At 40.6% G+C, this 21,111-nt stretch overlaps 1 protein-coding gene across 1 annotated transcript in view; it reads right to left on the reverse strand.

Moving 5' to 3' along the window:
• Nucleotides 1-809: 809 nt before the first annotated feature.
• CACNA1G (calcium voltage-gated channel subunit alpha1 G) overlaps nucleotides 810-21,111 on the reverse strand; it is a 385,442-nt gene continuing 365,140 nt past the window's right edge. Inside the window, exons 33-35 of the mRNA XM_044420034.1 lie at nucleotides 13,838-14,027; nucleotides 8,279-8,448; nucleotides 810-1,707 (exon numbers count right to left, since the gene is read on the reverse strand). Coding sequence (XP_044275969.1) covers nucleotides 847-1,707; nucleotides 8,279-8,448; nucleotides 13,838-14,027 — 1,221 coding nt within the window. The 3' untranslated portion in view covers nucleotides 810-846. The remainder of the gene's footprint in view (nucleotides 1,708-8,278; nucleotides 8,449-13,837; nucleotides 14,028-21,111) is intronic.

The raw sequence follows: 21,111 nt of genomic DNA on the forward strand, positions 1-21,111 counted from the left end.
GGAAGGGCAGTGGAAGGGAATAGAGGCCCTCATCCAAGGCATTCCTTCTTAGCATGATTTTTAGGGATTGCTACAGAAAGCAACAGCATGGCCCTCATGCAAAGGCATGTTTTGTATATTGCCAAGAGACTGCTAGGCAGCTGGATTCTCTATATGAGAGAGATCTTTGCAAGTCTATCTCCTTATGTCATACGCTCTCTTGTTTGTGCATTTGCTTTTGCTCTACATCATAATAAAATTCATTTTGGACATTATTTTATTATTAAAATGCCATTACAATTGTAAAAAATATCCAAATGACTATTTTCTACAGAAAATAGTTGATGGGGTGAGTGAAATATGTTATAATTGCAAATATTCTCATTTCTGGTTGACTGTGGGACACATTTTCTCAGTAATGCACTAATGGCTACATCTTGTGCTTTGCAAAAAAAGAGAACAAGAGAGAAAAGGAAAGAAAAGGGGAGGATTAAATATGTAATTTTAAAGGTTAAAATGTTGATTAAAAAACCCCCAACATAATCTCAGGAATATTCTGAGATACATAAAACAGAAGAAAATAGACCAGGTCTTTAAGCCACAAAATGTACTACATCCTGCAATACTAGGTTCAATTAATTTAATAAAATAGAATATACATATAGACTCTGAACAATGTATTGCTTTTACCCAAGCAGAACTTATGCTTAAGTAAGCGTGATATAGCTTAACCACTCTTAAACCAGCTAGCTCTTTAAACGTTCTTTGGATTTTTTAAAAATCAGTGCCTTTTTAGAATAGAGAGTTTTCATTTGTTACATGAGGGAGAAAAGAAACATTTGGCACCACCAACGAAAACAAACAAACTCAAGGGTCCACCTCTGTTTGATCAAAAGAAAAACTAGGGAGTGTTAACAAGTCTTTCTTTGGGGTAGGAGTGACTGACATACTGTCTGGCAGCGCCGAGTCCCCTGCATCCACCGAATCCTTGGAATCCCAAGACGGTGCACGTCTTCGCAAGCAGACATCTGCCCTGCGAGGTGATGCAGTGCACGATCTTCTCAGCAACAATCTCTGTTCGTCAGGTGGGTCTATTGATATACACGGGGGGCTCAGTTTTTTCTTCGGCCGTGTCCCTTGCAAGCCTTCCATTTCACTGAAGACCTGACTTATGAAGCCAGAAGAACTAGATGTGGAATGGTGCTGAGGACTGTTTTCTATGGAGCAAATTTCTATGGAATGTCTCCTTTGGTCATCTAACCAGGAGGATGGTTTTTTAAGAAGACCCTGTGTATCTACACTGTAGCATTTCTTCAGGTCCTTCAAGGTAACGTTGCCGCTGTTGCCTATGTTTCTCTTAGGGGTCTCCGGCTGAACCACTGAGGAGGCACTCATGGCTGAACAAGTCCCTGAAGTAAAAGAGCTGTTTATTTCTGATACTTCTTGGTCCATCGGGTCTACAGGTAGTTCTTGAAGGGAGTCTGTACAGGCACACAGATCTGGAACATGCTTGGAAATGTTATACTGATTGCGGGAATGCTGCTGAGTATGAACACTCGATCGCCCCCAGCTGGTTGACTCTTTTGTTTCTGAGGGCGTCAAAGTGATAGACAGGTCCTCAGTAGATGGAGCTGACAAATTTGGATCAGAGAGTTCACTCGCCTCAGCATGGATGTTCTCTCTGCTTTCTGAGCTATGGGTGTCTGAGGAGTCATTCCGTATTGCCATCTGTATGGATGCGTCAAGGAATTGGAGGGGAAAAGGGCAACAGACACATAGGAACATGGTTAGTACAGGAAAGGTGCAAGTAATAAGAGGCACACTGGAGGTGATAATGAAACTTTAGCTCTGAATGCTGCAGAACCTCAGTCATATAAACACCAGAGATACAAATGGTGACGAGTCAACTAAGCTCCTTCTTGATGTTCTTCCTCACTTTCACTCACAACATCACTGATATCACATGGTCTACTGTCTGTGCTAAGTCCAGGCTATACTTTTACCTCTCCACTTATGTGCTACTACAGTCCTTTTGTTCACAAGCAAGAAGATGTGGGGGAGCTAGAATGTGTGGAACAACTATGGCTTTCAATAGCTAGAAGGTAGGCACTAGTCTGGTTATCTAAAGGAGCACTTGCGTCCATATATGCCCTCCCGACCCTTGAGATCGGCAGCAGAGGCCCTTCTCCAGGAGCCCCCTGTGAAAGATATTAGGAGGGTGAGTACCCGGAGGAGGGCCTTCTCTGCGGTGGTGCCCCACCTATGCAATGCGCTCCCCAGAGAGGTCCGCCTGGTGCCGTCGTTATTTGCTTTTCAGCGCCAGGCCAAGACCTTTTTATTTAAACTGTATTTTAATTGTTGATTGTATTTATTGATTGTATATCTGTGCAGAGATGTTTCCAGATTGTTAAGGTAATTGTATGATTGTTTATTTGTTTTAGAAGCCGCCCCAAGGCTTTTTGTGAATGAGGCGGCATATAAATGTTCCTAACCCTAACCCTAAATAAATAAACAGTCAAATAAGGGACTGACACAATGGGCATTTTGTAAACTTATTTCTGGTCTGAAATCGTGCTCAGGTGAATGCCCTGTCCCTGTTCTCTTGCACCCACATGACTTACAGTTTGTGCTAGAACTGACTTCAGAGTAATCTACAGGGGCCCTTTGGATTGCAGCCAATATGCCTATCCTGGAGAAAGCATTATGAGGACAATTGATTTCAGAGAGAAACTGAGTACCAATTTTACCCTTGGAAGTGTTTTAGGCAGCTTTGACATTCAATAAAACATGCAGTCCAGTGCTTGCTATACTCTGCTTTCATAAGCCTTGCTTACTGTACCACATCTATTCCTGTTCTATACTTATTGCTTCTTCAATTTGCAAAATCAGTTCTAAGAACGCTCTTATATGGCAGGCTGCTCTCCAGGCTCATATTGTGACATGTGAGATTAGGAGAGTTTTCTCTCCCCCAAAACAGTTTTAAAAAAGAAGTTTTAATTTATAATAGACTAAAAAGAGAAAGGCCAGTGCTCAGACATTCAGACAGATTGGTACAAATCAAGTGTGCTGCATAGCTACGCTTGATTGTCACCATGTCCCTTTTATATGTCAACCAGATCTGCCATTATGGGGGTTTTTCTAATGTATTATATCTTTATGGAAGTCACGCTTTGATACAAAAATGTAGAGGGATTGCATAGAAGCAAATGTTTGAGTTGGTTCCAGATGTTATCAAAGGTAAAGTAGACCTGCTGAAAAAATGAGACTTAAACCTATGGAATGCGCTCCCCAGAGAGGTCCACCTGGCGCCGTCGTTATTTGTTTTTCGGCGCCAGGCCAAGACCTTTTTATTTGACTGATATTTTAATTGTTAATTTGCTGTTTTTATTCATTGGTTTTAAATTATGGCTGAGATACTCCAAATTTTTAAAGTTATCCTAGTCTATGTTTATTTATCTTCCTTGTAAGCCACCCCGAGGCTTTCTGCGATGGGGACGGCATAAAAATGTTATAAATAAATAAATAAAGAATAACGTAATGTTCATTCCTTTCAATGGGTCTGTTCTAAGTATAACTGTATCCAGAACCAACTCAATTATTTAAAATTACCAATTTGTCTGTAGGTAAGAATGGCAAATGCAGAGCGGTCTTTCAGGGCTGGGGAAGCTCCCATGTGGCATTGGTTTATCAGTCATCGGCCAGGTTTGTAACTGAGCTTCTAATGAAGGGGCAGAGAACCTGTGGCCCTTCAGATTTCTTAGAATACAGCTCCCATCATTCCCTACTAGGGCTCTTGCATGTGGAAATTGGAGTTCAAATTTCCACCTGCAAGAAATCAGCCAGTGCAAATTGGAGTTCAACAAGCCACAGACTCCTTGGGCTTTTGTTTTAACGTGTTCCAGTGAAAGAAAGAGAGAGATACGTTACAATAAGCAACCTTGTGCAATTTCTACTTTTTTGGCCTGGATGTGCTCAATAGACAATCAAGTGGTTTCCACTCTCCTTGCTCGGTCATCCTGCTGTTGGCACATCCCCCATCAGCCACCATGCCTGAAATTCAATCCTATGCTAGACGGCTGGAGCAGCTCCTGCAGCTGCCGCTCTTTCCAGGAGACTTCATGGCTACTGCATACCAGGACCATGGGAAACCATGATGCTGTTTGGCTGACCAGAAAACAGATAGCTGTGCTTATAGCAGTTTCTAAAAATTGAACATACCATACTGAAATACTGCAATAGTGTTTGGCTAACAAAAGAGACCATCACACTCAAGAAACCACCATGGCTTGTCCATTTCATCTGAATTCATTCAGTCAAGAGGTCAAAAAAATAAAAAAATAAAAAAATAAAAAAAAACCAAATGCAAAAAAATGAAAATACAATTCCTCAAAAAACAAATCTGGAGATTTTGCTTCTTTTTCTCTTTTTGGGTTGGTTTCGATGTTCTCAGTTTTGTCTCACCTTATAATTTTGTTCTAATGGGTGCCCAGATATTTTCTTACAGACAGACAGACAAAGTTATCTCTTCACATGCTGTATTAATTTAGGGGTACCCCTCTCCAACATAAATGATGGTTTGCCATTGAAATGTGGCAGTCCAACCACTCTGTAGCACCCAGGAAAGATGACAAAGGTTAAATTTAGTTTGCAAACAAGCTACCTTTGTTTAGTGAGACAAAATACTAACCCCACCTTTTTTCCATTGCTGCTAGCTATGGTAGCATGGGAGGGGAAGTAAGGCCATGTCTTACTCACTCTTGGCATAAATAAGTCAAAGAAAAATAAATTTCAAGGTTCCTGAGAGATTTGGGGAAAGAAAATCACATTATTACAGAATCTGATTTGATGTTTGTATGTAGAAAATATCTGTGATGATGATGATGAAGTTGGAGAGGCAAGCAATCACACGTAGAGTTCTGGATTTCAATACGCATAATATTACACAAATTATTTATGCTTTGCTGTACCATAAGGTATCTTTGGTACTTGCTGATATCAATTTAATTTTAAAAACTGATTGAACTGATTTTTTTTTGAAGTCTGACTTCACATCTAACTTGTTGTGTTGATCCCTATTGAATATTTTAATAGCTGTAGGATGAAGTATTTTACACCTTTGTTTTTAGTCATGAACCAAAGAACCAAAATTGTATTCTTTTGAAGAAAGCACTCTGACAACGCACTGGCAAGGAGTATGTTCCGCACCAGAGAAAAGGGCTTTATTGTTCCTTAAATGCATTCGGTGGACCAATCTTCACCAGGAAATGAGTCATTAGCTGCTGGGCCTTCCAGTCTAAGGCTTTACATACAGCAGGGAACTCTTGGGCCATTCTATAGCACTGAGGAAAGAAAGGAAGGCTGAAGGAAAGGAGTGTCAGTGACTAAGGAACGTGTGTGGGCCAGGGATGTGGTGAACAAGATTTATCTGCACACAATGAGGAGAAGACACGTGAAGAAGGAGAAGAGGGAAAAAAGAAAAGAAAGCAATGAAATAAAAAGATACACAGTCTAAGGAACAGTAAAGCACATTCACAGTTGCATGCACAGATATTCTGCCTGGAAAGTAAGCATATTCAAAGATTTCAGAAATAACTATCCAAATTACCAGAAAATTACAGTACCAATGGCTATTAAATGGTCAGGAGCCTTGCCCTGGGGAGCCATTTACGGGCCACAACCAGTCATAAAGGTCCAGGGTTGGATATATTCACAGTCAGAGTACAAATCATAAGAGCATTTGTGAGTTAGTACATTTGGCAGAGAGGCCATTAAACCATTTATTTTAATAGTGTACAAAAGTAGTGAGACATTCAGAAATAGACATGCTCCAGAGGAATAATCCCATGCAGCAGGCAGCTGTGTGGTCCAAAAGGGCAGTTGAACAGTGTTTTGCTGTTGCTGTATGAGGTTGATACAAGTGATAGAAAAGAGCCACCAACATGGCACAGCCTTGGGAAAAGGGGATCTTTATCATGATGGGCAAGCTCCTCATTGTTCCTATTATTTTTATTCTTTCTTGACTGGCAATAGTTGCCACTGCTGAAAGGAGACCAAGAAAGGCATCCAAGCAACAGCCTCTTTTGAACTAGTCAGAAATGGTGTTGCTTACAAGCTGTGCTATGGCACTCTTCAATCAGTAACAGAAGGCTCAAACCTGGTCCTTCCTTCTCCTCTTCTGTGGGCTTGTAGTGACATAATCTCATTCTCTTATTTAGCAAGTGAGGAGCTGGAAATTGCGTACAGACTAAATCAATTGATACAAGAAACTCACAGGGTCACTCACATGCTAAATGTGGAAAAAGTTTCCAGGGGCGTAAACATTTTAAAAGATCACCCAATACAAGGGCATCCTAGCAGAATAGATCATCCAATCTATTGCTTGGGGCAGAAGTGTTTCAAACTTCACATGAAGGAAGGCTTTAAGAACATTTTGGGACACATGCTCACTGAATGCCATTTGCAAAGTCAAGTCAGTAGAACTGGCTGATAGCAGCGAAAGAAGCATTCCTGGTCTATATGGGACAAGCGGCATGCATTTTTATTAGCGGGATATTATTACACACATCATTCCCTGCACAGTTTCAAGAGTATCCACTCACTGTTGCAAAATGGGGTATCTCTCTGCAAGAACTCATTTACTGGACTAAGGCCATGCCAGTGCCTCAAAAGCACTATGGCCTAGGCGAAACGGGATGGAACCAACAGCTTAACCAGCCCTTCTGCAAGTCTTGCTTCAGCCTGGAATACTGACTGCCTCATTAAACATTTCCAGTGGAGGTACTTAACATTGGACAAGTTGCACGTTGCTGCCACAAGGCAAACGTTTCCAGAAGAGTACGAAGGCACATTTTCAAAACACAAAAATGAATGCCAACTCATTTACAATAATCTTCCATTTGAGGACTCTGGAATAAATAACTGTTTAGACCATTTCCACTTGGAAGGCTGCTCAGACTCCCAATCTCCGTAGAGCACAGAGGAGCCTAGATAAGGCAAGAGTCTGGGGAAAAGAAAGCATGGTGTGGGACTAAGTTTCTGCCCCAGTACTTGCAGCTTTCCCTGGGAGAATGGTTGTACTTGTGCACATGCTGAATTTTCCTTATGTACCTTGTAACTGTGCAAGGAGGGAATCAGAATGGACTTTACATGGATGATCAACTGCATTTAGCTTTCAAGTGCAGACCAAGATCCAAAAGAAAGTATATTCAGATGTTCACCAAAGCGAAATGAGAGCTGCTGCACCTGCAGCATTTGAGGTGCTGCCAAGAAAGGCCTCCCAAAAATGCTAACCTAAATCCTTTGATCTAATCACAGCCTGATGCTTAAAAATGTCCACTCCTCTGCAACTAGTTTTAATGGTCAAGAAAGAAAAGAAGGCAGATAACATGATCTCATATCTTTATAGTACTGATTGAAAGGGATTGGGCTGCTTTCCTTTTGATGTCAAGGAGCATATTCATGGGCTGCAACCATGAAATCAATTAGATTTCTTGTTAGTGTACACCAGCTTGGCAGGCTAGCTCAGCATTGACTTAATATGCTTTAAGAATTTAGCCTGTCAGTTTAATACGGCAGATTAATGTAAAATGCTCACCTTAGAGCTTCATATTCACTTGGAAGGGCCCAAAAATTAGCTGTGTTATTTGTCATTGTGGAAGAGGAAGGTAATAGCCTGAATAAACGGGGTTATTAAGTAATCACTTGCATGATATGCTATTTTGGGAAAATGAAAAATGATCTTTTGCACTTTGTGTTTCATACTTTACATTTAAGGTTGAACTGGTAAAATTATGGACAAAAAAGTCTGGTTTCATGGTTGTGCCCAAGGAATGGATAACCCTGGTGGAATGAAGTATCCATGTCCCTTCCTCCTCCTAGCAGCCCCTCACGTGCCTGTCAAATCTGCTCCAGTGGGTAAGGGGACCTACTGGGGATTTGGAAGGTGTGAGGGGATTGCAGAGAAAAGGAGAGGATGTGGAAACCTAGTTCTGTCAGCAGTATCCATTCTGTGAGCACAACAACAAAGGTGGATCCAGTCCAACATCTTTACTGAACAATCCATGGATTTTCTAGAGACTCAGCACAAGCTGAAATGCCCTGGCCCATAAAGGACAGTGGAGATCAGAAGTGCTCCCAAGTCCAGCTGGTCCTTTAAACTGGAGCCGCCTTGATATGCTTGCAGGATCTGTCAATACGTACCTGCCCACAAGCTTTTCCTTTTCCAAAGGATTTCCCAGGCCCAGCAGTGTAAGTCGCAAGGCATAAAACCAAACTGAATAATAGCAATTGTCCAGCTTACCTGCCTACGAAGTAACCGTTCTGCTGAAGGAGAATGCACAGGTGGAGCGACTTTAGATTTGCTTTCCCAGTCAAGGTTGTATTGGGGCTTAAGGTGGTGGAAAAGATCTCTTGGAATTTGTAGGAGAGCATCAATGTTTGCAGGCTGAGACTGCACTGATGTTGTTGAGCCTGAGAAGGATAGGAGTTTGAATATTACACTGTTAATGTCCTAATTAAGCTTCCAATGAAATAATCTTCTAAATACTTAACATCCTCATCTGCATGTATCAACCCCTGCTGTTGTGCCTTACATGGTTAAGACTCAAGCTGGGATCCATGTGCAGAAGACCTGTATGTGTGTGTGTGTGTGTGGGGGGGTTGTCATCAGCTCCTCAATCTGCCTCATTCTATGTCTCCCCACATATAATTTCAGCAGGCGTTGAGGGACTTTCCAGAGCAACTCTTTGGGGGATGCATATTGCGACTTGACACTCACCTTGTGGGCAGAAATGCATTCTATTCTGAGCCAACAAAACACACAACTACAAACTCTCTCTCACTGGATCTTGTCTTTGACAGGCAGCTATAATTCATTTATTTATCCCCATAACATTTATTATTTAGTCAGCAATTTAATTGCCCTTTAAACCTGATCTTGTTTCTTCTTACAAATTATGACAATGAGAAAACTGGTAAGTGTATATTTCCAGGATCCATTTATAAATATAAAATGTATGACTGTATAATTTAAATGCTTGAGACTAGAGCTGTATCTCAAGACCGCAATAGGGGGAAATTGAACAGAGAATTTTAGGGGTTAGCCATTCATACATCCATTTTGGGCAGATATTTAAGCAGAGCTTACTGGAGACCTCCAGACTCAGATACTAACACAGTGATATGCCAGGTCTTGAAGTCTAGGAACTGGCTGTGGCCTTCAGCAGCTCTCAGCACAGTCATCCTCAGCTTGCAGAAGAGGAGAAAATTCAGTTTGTGCTCCCAAAGCAGCAGCAGTATATAGGCCCTGGATACTGCTCCATGTGCCTGGGAAAATCCTGGGAGAGTGGAGTTCCTTGGCTCCCAGCTTTCCTGAGGCATAGTGAGTGCACAGAAGTAACCAGTATCAGATCCTGCTGATCTTCAGGTTGCACATAAAAAGCTCCCTGTCACCTCAATGAGTGTGGGGAGATATAGGGCCATTCCCAGATATCTTGCTCCAGTCCTAAACAACAATAGCAAGGACTGGTGTCCTACTGCTACTTTCATATAGGTCAAAATTAGTTCTGGATCAGCCAGCATCTGTGTACTGCATACCATGCCTAATTTTTCCAAGCTACATTCTTTCCCCTTGATCATGGATAATAATATATCTAATGAGCCTGAAACCTGTAAATCCTTTTCTGACAAAGCCCAATGTATTTATGTTATTTTTAAAAACACTAGCAATTCATTTAATTGGGACCATCTCCCACTGAAAGAAATTCATTTGTCCTGGAATATTTCCCAGAATATCAATTCTCTTATGCAGAATTGTTCAACCAAAGGCCAAGTTTACTGACAACACCACATTCTTTTCCAACTTGAAATATTGTTTTCCTCCTATTACTTATTGGTGATGTATGGCCTTTGCAAACTTCACAGCACTTTAAAGAATTGGGTACAATACACAGAAGCAACTTTGCTCAGTTTTGAAAGCAGTGGTTTCTTAGGGTCAAAACAAGGCAAGCAGCAAGAGAGAACTGCACAATGCCCCAAAAGTGAAGAGCAGTTATATGTGCAAAGTGGCAACTTATTGTCCCTACCTTAACTCTTCCATATCACAAATTGTATGGTGAAATGGAAACACCATTTTGGGGTGGGTCATCCAAATTCATGGATCCACCCCAAAATGACACTTCCATTTTGTGTTCTCATTGAGCTTCTGCATAGATGGCTCCTTGTGCTACATCTCAAACAAAAACAAAAGCAAAAGCAAAAACAACCCTGTCCCCACTGTGCACCTTGTGAAAAAAATAAAGATGGCAGAAGTGGTGGAAGAGCTATGAGTAGAAAATGATACTGAGTTCTTACACGCCGTCAGGTCACCTCTGACTTGGCAACCCCATGAATGAATTATCTCCAAAATACCCTGTCCTTCACTGTCCTGCTCAGCTCTTGTAAACTTGTGGCTTCCTTTATGGAGCCAATCCATCTCATACTTGGCTGACATCTAGATCCCCTGCAAAATTCTCTGAATGAGCCAGTATGAAGGGCACAATAAAAAAACCTCTCTGGAAGTACTGCCAGTGGTTCACTGGGAGGTTTGTGCATGCCATCTTGTACACAAGAGGTGTTGCTTGGAAAAATAAACAGTTGGTTCATATATGCCCACTGGGCTTGGCTCTCAGTTCAGATTAAACAAAAACTAGTGATGGCATTCTCAAAACCCATCTAATTCATGAAGCTGATGGTTTAGCTTCTTTGTTTGCATTTACTTAAATGCATACTTAAATGCATGTGCCTACCTGTGCTCAGATTCATACCTGGTCAGTCCTGTGTTTCCCTTTGTTCTCATTTGCCTCCACTCTCATAATTTAGATTCAGCACAGAGACCTTGCTTGTTTATTTTGCACTGTAAATGAGCATTTGCAATCATGCCACTATATAAGCAGCAGCAGCAGCAGCAAAAGGCACTGATTATTATTTCTAACCTGGAATTCAGAAAAACTAGGCACCTTGGAAAACTGGATTTAACACTTGGGAAGCCATGGAGGAACCAACTGAGTGTGTTTTGTTCCTCTTGGGACTATCCGAGTGTGTAATCAGTTTTGTTCCTCCCATGCCTTTCCTGGCTGGGGAAGGAGAGGGAAGAGCACAGTTACTCCAAGCAACTCTCTCTTCCCAGCAAGGGGTCTCCCACCTGATGCCATGCAAAGCAGTGGTTGTTCTCCATCCTTGTTGCAATGGGTAAAAATTCAAGGCACCTCAGGTTCTTTTTGTAGCCCCTTTGTTTGTGGATCAGTTGTTCACACCTAGGTGGTAAACTTGTGGGAACTTCCATGGTTCAGAGATCTACTTCCTCTACCACAAAATTTAATTTACACAAAAAGCTAGGCCTTATTCACATCTTCTTGTTCGGTCTTTAATGAAAGAGTGAGGATGAGCTTGCTAGATCCATCTTTGTCCCTCATGAGTGCTGACCTCATCACTGTCCTCATGCTGAATTATAACTTGTGTGAGAATTTACCTCAGAGGCTACATGTGATCCTAAATTCTTTCATATTATGCCAAAGTGCCAAAGTTCAGTTACTTTTGCCAAATAATTATAGTCCTCTTTTTTATTCCTGAGGTTAAAGTGTAAGCGTTCACATTACCATGCACATTTCAATATCCTTTTAGTTATCTCTTCATTATTTTGTTTTACTCTGAACTTTGAGATTGTATCTGGGAGATGGCCTTTGGGGAAAAACTCTTTCTCAAAACTGAAGGATGTCTTCTGTGAGAAACTTGTATACAGAAAATTTCTAAAGACCAAGAAATAAGCCCCATATTCAATGGAATTTCTATAAAATGACATTTCATTAAAGGTAAGGAGAGATGATAGCACACTTGCAACTCTTTGGAAGTAAGATCACTTTCTTCCATTGTGGGGAATCCTGCATTTAGGCTGGAAACAATTATAATGGTAAGTATCATGCAGCCCCAGGAAACAGGTCCCAGGCTTGCATCAATTTTTCCCCCCGATGTATATCCTGCCTTTTTCCTACAAAGGGCTCAAGGCAGCTTACATCATTCTCCTCCTCCATCTTATCCCCACAACAACCCTGTGAGGTAGGTTGGGCTGAGAGTCTTTGATTGGCCCAAAGTCACCCAGTTGGCTCCATGGCCAAGCGGGGACTAGAATCCAGATCGCCTGAGTCCCAGTCCCATGCTCTTAACCACTACACCACACTGGCTTCTCTCTGTCATCTTTTGTGGGATGCAATGTCACTACCATGATGCAAATTTCTCTCCTCCCTGCCATTTCACTTTGTTAGCTGGTATTCACTGTGTAATGTCAACATTCACAGCTTTCAGGGCACTATGAAAGTTGGGAAGAAGGAGAGAATGGAATGTGAGGATCCTGTTTTGGGAGGTGGGAGCATCCCTGCATTAATCATAGGTCAATTTTCTAAGGTCTAGTTTTTGCCTGATATTGCAACTCAGGATCCCCAGTGAAATGCAATTCTCTTCCCTTCCCTCCTGCTCCATTGCTACCACCATCTCTAGCCATTGTGCTCTCCTAGGACTTGCCTGATGACATTAGTAGCTGTGATGCTATTGCTAGATTGAATACAGTTTTGTGCTATGAGGAGAACTGCTTCCAACTTCTATAAAAGCCCCTACTTCACAGAATGCATAAAGATCATAGTCCAAGTTCCATTAGCAAGAGCATAAGAAGAACCTGGCTAGATTGGACAAAAGCCCAATGGCTCATCCTGCCATGCAGGAATGTAGCAAGGGAAGGGAGAATAGATGGAGGGTTGTATTCAACATTAGACCTTTCAGTGTAGAGCCACTGAAATGTTACAGCCATCAGGACCAGTACAAACAGCAATGGCAGTACAGTACAGATGAACAAGGCATGGCAGAATAAATAAGAATGGCAAGAAATGAGAATAAATAAGGGTCAATTTTCACATACAGTTTTTTAAAAAGGTATATCTAATTTAATTTAATTTAATTGTGCACTTGAAAATTCAAAGTGCAAAAAACAAATGGAAATGGAGATTAGCTGCACATCGACAATGAATGTACTTTCAAATGGCAAGCCCATTTTTGCCCTTTTGTAACATATGAAAAGGTCCTGAGTTGTAATTCCTAAAAATGCAAGATTCTTTGAAAATAAGCAGAGGCCTTAGTACACATCACATGTGTGTGAATAACTGCCACCCATTCCTAGGAAAAGCTGCTCCAGGATGAGGCAATTTGGATCAGAAAAGCACTGCAGAGAAGGGGGTAGGTTTTCCCCCCTTTCTCCAAACCATTCCCAAACCATTCTTCCCATTGCTGCTCCAAATCTTGTTTTCTCTTCCTAAGACAGTGTTCAACCTCTGCACCCAGGATCTCCCCTTATTTTTATTCTAGGTAGGTGGACTAGCACTGATTTGGATCCTTCTCTCCTCCCCCTCAAACTAAGTTCCAGATTTGGATCAAGCCCATGTGCCAACTATAGAGTAAAAGCACATTTATTTTAAAGCAGCTGCTACACAGAGATTTAAAGTACTACGTCTTTGGGGCCTAATGCGCATTGAGAACTCCATGGTGAAAGCAGCAGGCGAAGGGATTTGTCACAGAGAAGTGGCAGGCAGAGAAATGCAGCACCATTATCCTGGTGTTTGTCCACTTGACATCACCCGCTCCCTGAAATCATAAACACACAAATCCATTCGGGCCTGTTAAGCCCTCAGCGACACATCGCAAGGAGCAGATCTGGCCACACAGTCAGAGGCCCACATGCCTCACAATGTGGCAAATCCTGTAATGTCTGCCTGAAATTCCCACACAGGTAAACACAAAGCAGTTGCCCACAGCAGCTCCAGAGCCGAGGCCAAGGTACCTGACTGAGATTTTTGATAGGACGTGCCCTTTTCTCCAGAGGCATCTCCGTAAGGGCTGGTACCCGGGGCCTGGAACATGTAGCTGTCGTTGGGCAAGGAATGGGTGCGGCCTACAGAGGGCTTCCTCACGCTCAGCAGGTCCTTGCTCGGTGACAGAGCCAGGGGGTCATTCCTTGGGGGAAAATCGGTCTGAAAAGGAAGGAAAGAGAGGCCATCACAGAGCTGGAAAATATGTGGCCCGCTGGAGCTGGTAGTGACAACCACCGCAATGGACATGGGATACACACACGGTGAGCATGCATGTCATTACAATGTGCACATTCTACTGAAATCACATGAAATTTGCACAGATGGGTTGACCAGGAAGTAACAGCCCAGATTATATACTGTTAATAAATCAAACACAGAATGAACCACATTTAAAATGAACAAAATATACAGAGAAACAACACTCCAATGATAAACCATGACTATTTCAGGATTAATTGAACAAGCATCATGCCTCAAGGCCTGGGAACAGTTGCATGCTTTGCAAAACTTTGGTCATTTAAAATGAGGAAGAACAGCCCCCTCCCCAACCAAAGCAAGTCAGACTTTTGCAGGGGTATGTACACAATCTTAGTTAATTTCCTTAACAAGTGAGGCTGTATATTCATTTTATGAAAGAGGTATCCTATTCTGATCTTCATTGACTTTGTATGGCTAAAAAAGTCTGCAAAGAAAAGCAGAATTACAAAGGGACTTTCATGATGTATTTTCAACAACAAAGAAAATACTTTTTGTTTTTGAAATAAAAGATTAAGTTCTAATTGGTAAAAATGAACTGTGACAATATTATTCAGTGAAAGGAATCTTCAACACCATTCTGCCTTCATAGTATTTAAAAAATTATCTAGCAAGACATCTTTTGCATTACTGTACAAATCTCCTATGGATTTTCTAATATAATTCTCTAATGGTAAAACAAAATATAATTAGCATGCATGGTAGAACATGATAAAACTAAACAGAATCTGTTTTTAAAGAGAGAGAAAAAAGAAGAGATAGTTGTACTGCATGTTTAGCCAGTCATATATTACTTCCCTTCCATGTGGAATGGATTTCATTCTTCTTTAAATAGATGGTTTAGATATCAGATTTATCTGTATCTAATAATTCAGATGAGTTCTATTCCAGATAGGTTTTTCTTCTGAATCTTGATACAGATGATATCCTAATTCAATTGAAGCCAGTTGAGTGAATTGCACACTTGATTCAGTAAAGTTTTCTCTCTGGTGCAATGATGTCTTGTTTTGTTGCAGAAACTAACCCACACTGATAGTTTTAACAAAGGTATTTGAAACTGGGAAATTCTTTTGACAAAATGAGATTGACCTACATTGTCATCCATAGGATATGTTTGCACCAGCATCTCTTCTGACAGTTCTTAATATTTCTCTGTCTGCATGCAGTGCTTTGTTTACTTATACATGCACACTTATTTATTTATTTATTTATTTATTTATTTATTTATTTATTTAAAGTTTTTGTATGCCATCCCCTTGCTATATAGTCTCGGGACGGCCCACACTTCCTCCTCTTACAAATTTTTGGGTTGGATTCAGATTTAGCCATTCTTAGGTAAGTCACTAACTGTGCAGAGTTGTACCAAAAACATGAAAATGTAAGAGGACAGAGACCTATTGGATGTCTCTGTGGTACTGTGGCAGAACTTACGTAGGGCTGTGCAAGGTCAGGGAATAAAATAGCAAAGCAAAGTGTTTGAGTAGAGATTAGGGACATACTAATGGCTGGGATAAAGAGCACTGAAAAATGATTGCTGAAGCAGCAACTCACAGGGTTATGTCCAGAAACGTCCTTCTGCGCGTAGAAGGCTGCCAGAACAGATTGGGAAAGCACCTGGGTTATGTCTGGGGCCTGCCAGGTACAGAGGAAGATATGGGGGGGAGGGTCTTTTTCTCCAAGTGGGAGTGTTCAGGCAGAAGGACATTTCTAGATCCAAGTACTGAAAGACACCAGTGTGCATTTAATTAGTACCTGCTCTATGAGGCACCAGCTTTAGTAGTGGAAAACGAATCAGGGCAAGGCATGGGATTCAATATGAACTGCACAAGTCACTCACAATATTTGCTACTACAATTCAAGTGAAAATCTGTTCGCGCAGCCACATGCCTAGTTTCCTACAGTGTCCTAACCCATTTTAGTTTCCAACTGTGGTATATTTGAAACACATGCTGAAACAAAACAGACAATTTATATTTTGATCAGTCTCTCAGTACACTGAAAAATTCCCTTATGATGTCACCAAAAATAGTGCTTCGATGTCAATGTTAACAAATATCGGTGCTTCAAATTGTACTATGGTGTTTAAGCTTGGAGGCTGTCATTTTACTTGTTTATTTTATTATGAAAATGGTTAACTATTCAAGGCATGCTTTTTATTCAAGGAACTGTGTTTTTCAAATTTATTTACACTCTTCTGTATTTGAAAGCAAAAGAGCAGGTATCTTTTGGTCAAATGATCAGTCCTGAACCTCTCACATAATAAGCTGACTGACAATAACTTGGAGAAAGTTTTAAGTCTTTAGACTCTGCCAGCCTCAGAAACCTACTTGAAAGTTTCCTGACAGAGGTCAACATGCTCTCTTCATGACTTAATATCTCATTTTGAAAGAAAATAGCCCATTCAAAACACATTCACTGTAGAATTCTGAGTCTTGTTTTGAATATGATGCCATGAAGCATGATGGGAAATACTGTCACGGTTTAAAGAAGTTATGTCCCAAATCAGTAATAACTATGATGGCAATCTACTAGAATGGCAGAAAATTCATCAACACAACACACAGCTAAAGGTAGGTATGTGAACAAGAGAAAACAAGGATGAATCCACTAAATGTTGGAAAGAAGTTATGTCTGTTGTACAGCAGAAATAAAGCACTTCATCGCTACACATCAGCTATAAATGTCTAATGTTTCAGGAGGAGATGGTTAAAGCAGGGCTCAAAATACTGATTGCATACTTCACAAATGAAAAGAAAGTAGCCATTCTTTATTCTAAAATGTGTAATCAAAATGTTCACAAGAATATCTTCAACACAAGCAGCATTGTCAAAGATTCAAGTTCAAAAATGGTAACTAGGATTTGCAGCCAAACCATCTGTTTTTAGGCAAGTTCCATTCCTTTGAACCAAAACTAAAGTGGGATCTTTATGTCATGGCATTTTCCACATGTCCATAAACAATGTGTTGCTTCTGCTGCTGCTTGATTAACTTTTCATAGTAATTAGTATGTGGAATGGATAGGGGGAAAAAATCACCTCAGGAAAAATACTGAGGGTAACCTCAAAGAGAATGGTATTAAAGGTGTTTATTTTTCCAAATAAAAGGTTGTTGCTAGAATGGTTGCTTTTTCATGCAAATGTTATTGCTGTTTACCCACTGGAAAACAGTATTTAGAACCCTGTAAACATCGGAATATACAGTGACCAGTGTATGTACATTGCTCTCCAGGGCATTAAGTAAGAGTGTGTTATTATCATCAGGAAAAGAGTCATCCGTCAGAGCTAAGGACCAGGAATTTTCAGAGAGAATATCTGACGTCAGAGACAGAGCCTCCATCTCAGCTAGAGGGATCTAAACAAGGGAGAGATGATCAAACATAAGAAACCAGGACACATGTAAATGTTTTTGAGAAAAAAGAAAGAAAGAAAGCTATCATCACCACCACCACCACCACCACCACCTAAATACTAAGGTATTTCATAGCGCATTTGTGTCATGCACATTATCATGTGAATAAAGCCATAAGGAAATCAAGCTTTTTGAAAAATCTAAACAGTCTTATAAATAATGCAAGATGGAAATCACCAACTGCCATTAAAGATGCACTGATTAATTCCATCATTTGAGGAACCAGCTTAGTGGCTCTAGAACTATTTTTAAAAAAATCTAGCCTAATTACATTCAAATGTTACATGCTTTCATAAACCACATTATCCTCTATCTTCCCATTTCCAATGGCTATGGCTATATCTGCTTGTGTCTGGCCAGTGAATCACCTGCTGTTTCCTTAAGAAACTATTTTGAAGGCTGGAGTCTTAAGTCCACTTTACTTGGAGGGACTCCTTGAACAGCAGAATCCCCATGCCTTCTGAAAATCACAAGAAGCGTCTTTGGCACATGGCAGAGGAGGCTGCAGTTCAAGATAAACACGACCAAAACCTTTCTGGGCAAGTGGAACTAGTTTTCATAGCTCTTTGAATTCTATCCCCCCACCCCCTGCCATATTTTACCATTGGGTTCAATGTGCCTTTCTTCTCATTTGAAATGTCACAGTAATGTTGTAGATCTGTTTTGCTATGGTGAGATCATTGCCACATGCTCTAAAATGGAGTTCTTCACTGTGGCACCTGTGGACATCACAGGCTCTCATTCTCTCCTGATTTCTACTTTATTACTTAATGCATTGTTTTAGTTATTTTTAAACTGGCATGCTAGAAAGTGAAGTGCTGTCCTTGAGCACCAAGAGGTAGCTTTGTGTTTTCTAGTCCAGACTTCCACTTCTGTCTTGTACTTAGGTTCTTGAACAAATTTCTTTTAGCCTCATCAGTTTGCCTCTTGGGGAAAAAGGGGTTCTGTGAATGGCCATGCCCACCATGTTAGGAATGGGCAAGCCCCTCTCCCTCCCAGCAGCCATTTGTGAGAACACCTGCAACACTCCTTCAAAATTGCAAATATTCCCATTGACTCAAAATGTTTGGGGACTGCTGCCCTATAGGTTAGAAGACTGATGGATAGCTAAACTAAATTAGGATTTACTAGCTTCAAGGCCCCTTTAGCTTTACTTGCAATAGCTGGATGAAACACCCAACGCCTGTGACCATGCACTGAACACCTTATGAATATAATCATAGTTTGACATCCCATTTTGATCTGAGCATTCATTATATTAAATAAATAAATGAGCACTGTTTCAAGCATAGCTGTGTTATAGTCCATCACAGGCAGCAAAATTCAGAGCAAAGTGTCAAATAACCAACAGCACTAATCTTTACTCCCTTCTAAGTGTGTAGGATTGCAGACAGAATGTAGATTAATAACCCCCTTTAATCACATGGTCAGCTGATTAATTGCATGGAAGGGTATCTTCTTGCCACCCAGTGCATCTTTAATAGATGGAGGTTCTAATCTGTGTTAGATACAAACTTGCTCTTTGAGATGGATTAATCCAAAGGAAATAGGTGCAACTTCTTGTACATGGCTTCAGAAGATTTAAAAGTATGAAAAGCTCAAGGATTTTAAGTCCAGGCCCTGCTATTATTTCTAATGGATTCTGGGTCTAACTGTTATTAACACTTCACCTAATCATTCATGTTAACCGTCTCACCAATCTCTCTTATGACCTGAAAGGAACTCTGTAAACAAATGAATGATTTTCTTGTTTGTTTGTTTTGTGTTTTATGGACTATTTTAGACTCTGCTGTAAAGACCATGTCATGGTGTTTAATAATAAGGAAGCCCTCTGTTATCATCAGCCTCAAACAATGTTTATTGTGGTCTGCCAAATTTCCGGGTAATCCTCCCAAAGCTTAGCATCTTATTTGTTGACTTTAAAGTGCTTTCCCTCAAGAAAAGCACACTGTGTTTTTCCTCTTTTGCAGGAAACATTTACAGTGCCATAAAATGGACTCAAACAAATAGCTGTTATTACTGCTAGGTAGATATTTATTCTCTGCCCTTCAATTTCTGCTTTGTCTCAGCAGTAGAATTTTTATGTCAAAGAATTAGTGCCTTTACTTTAAGTGCTCAAGCAGTCTGTGCCCAATGCTAATGCATTTTCAGGACACAGCATGGAGAGTAGGCCTTGTTGTATTTAGCCCAACATTGAGTGGGTCTCATAGAAAATCGCAAACAGGGCAAAGGAAAGCTAATAATTGCTGAATAACCCACATTTGGGTCAGGAAACTGGATACTGAGATAATCATCTGTGAATTTAGCTGTTTTCCGAATTCAAGCACTACTAAACATTTTGATTTGGAGTATATGATTAATAAATTTTGTAACAAAATCTCCAGTGACTTCCTAGTATTCCTACCACAATTATATTTCTAGTAATACTGATAATACTGGCTCAGCGATTCCACTGTTGATTGTGAATGGATCTAAGGCTGGGAACTAAATGCTATGTCCACAGCGTTGAACTAACACACTCAGAAAAAATCTGCTTGCCTGCCATAAACAAGCATGAATATCACGAATCCCATCATACTACATCCTAGTAAAAATGAGGTGATGCTTAGAAATCACTACTTGAAATAGCTTAAGGATGTTTCTTTAATGACACAGTCATAATGTGAGAACCAAAATGGATGCCTCTGTCTCAGAAGATCCATGTATCTTGCTATATATGGATCTTACACAGAAAGAGCAGAATATTCTGGTTTTCAGTACATTTCTACCTCTTTAGACATGGGGGTAACTGACAAGAGCAGAGGCTGACTTTCTGAAAGTTAAATGAGACCATACAGCATGATCATAAACATTTTGACTTGGGAAAAAGTCTTATGGAGTTCAGTAAGACTTATTTCCTAATGAGTGCACTCAGCCTGAGTGTTGCTTCACAGAAGACAGACGAAGAGGTTCCCATGGTGAAAACCGCAGTAATAGCTTACAAGTCAGGCAAGCAGTGTGGCTTTTAGTATGCACTATCTGCTGTGTTTTAAAATGTACCCATGATCCTTCTTGCCAGAGGCAGCTGTAAGTCTGGTTGTCAGTGCCTGGGGTTGTGTGGTGACTAATTCAGGTGAGACCAGCATAGGAAATTGGGCTGGAAATGGACAATGTGACAGGCTACATTGGTGGCTCCCTGCTGCCCCCACATTTTAAAATTCACCTCCTCTCTCGTTCTTGGAAGAAGGTAGCCATCATAATCTCAAATCATTCTTGAAAGCGAGACTTCCAGCCTGATATTAACATCTGCTATATTGCAAAAAAGTAATCATCCTGGTAATATACGTATGTTACACATATACTGTAGCCAATTCTAGTAGCACGGATATGTAGAAGTGGGGTCATTTAGACACCTTCCTTGCTTTTAACCACTGCTTCATTAGGTACATTACACATATAACTCTATCCACAGCTATAGATATGCTGTATCCCCAGTTTATGGCACTCAGTGGACTGATAACTAAAAGCTTATCTTAAACAACATTTAACCAGAAGTCTTTAAGATGTTAACTAAGAAATAAAGCTGCAATGTTTTATCCAG

This window comes from Varanus komodoensis, unplaced genomic scaffold (genome assembly GCF_004798865.1).
Source record: "Varanus komodoensis strain SLA01 unplaced genomic scaffold, ASM479886v1 scaffold11, whole genome shotgun sequence".
NCBI lineage: Eukaryota > Metazoa > Chordata > Lepidosauria > Squamata > Varanidae > Varanus > Varanus komodoensis.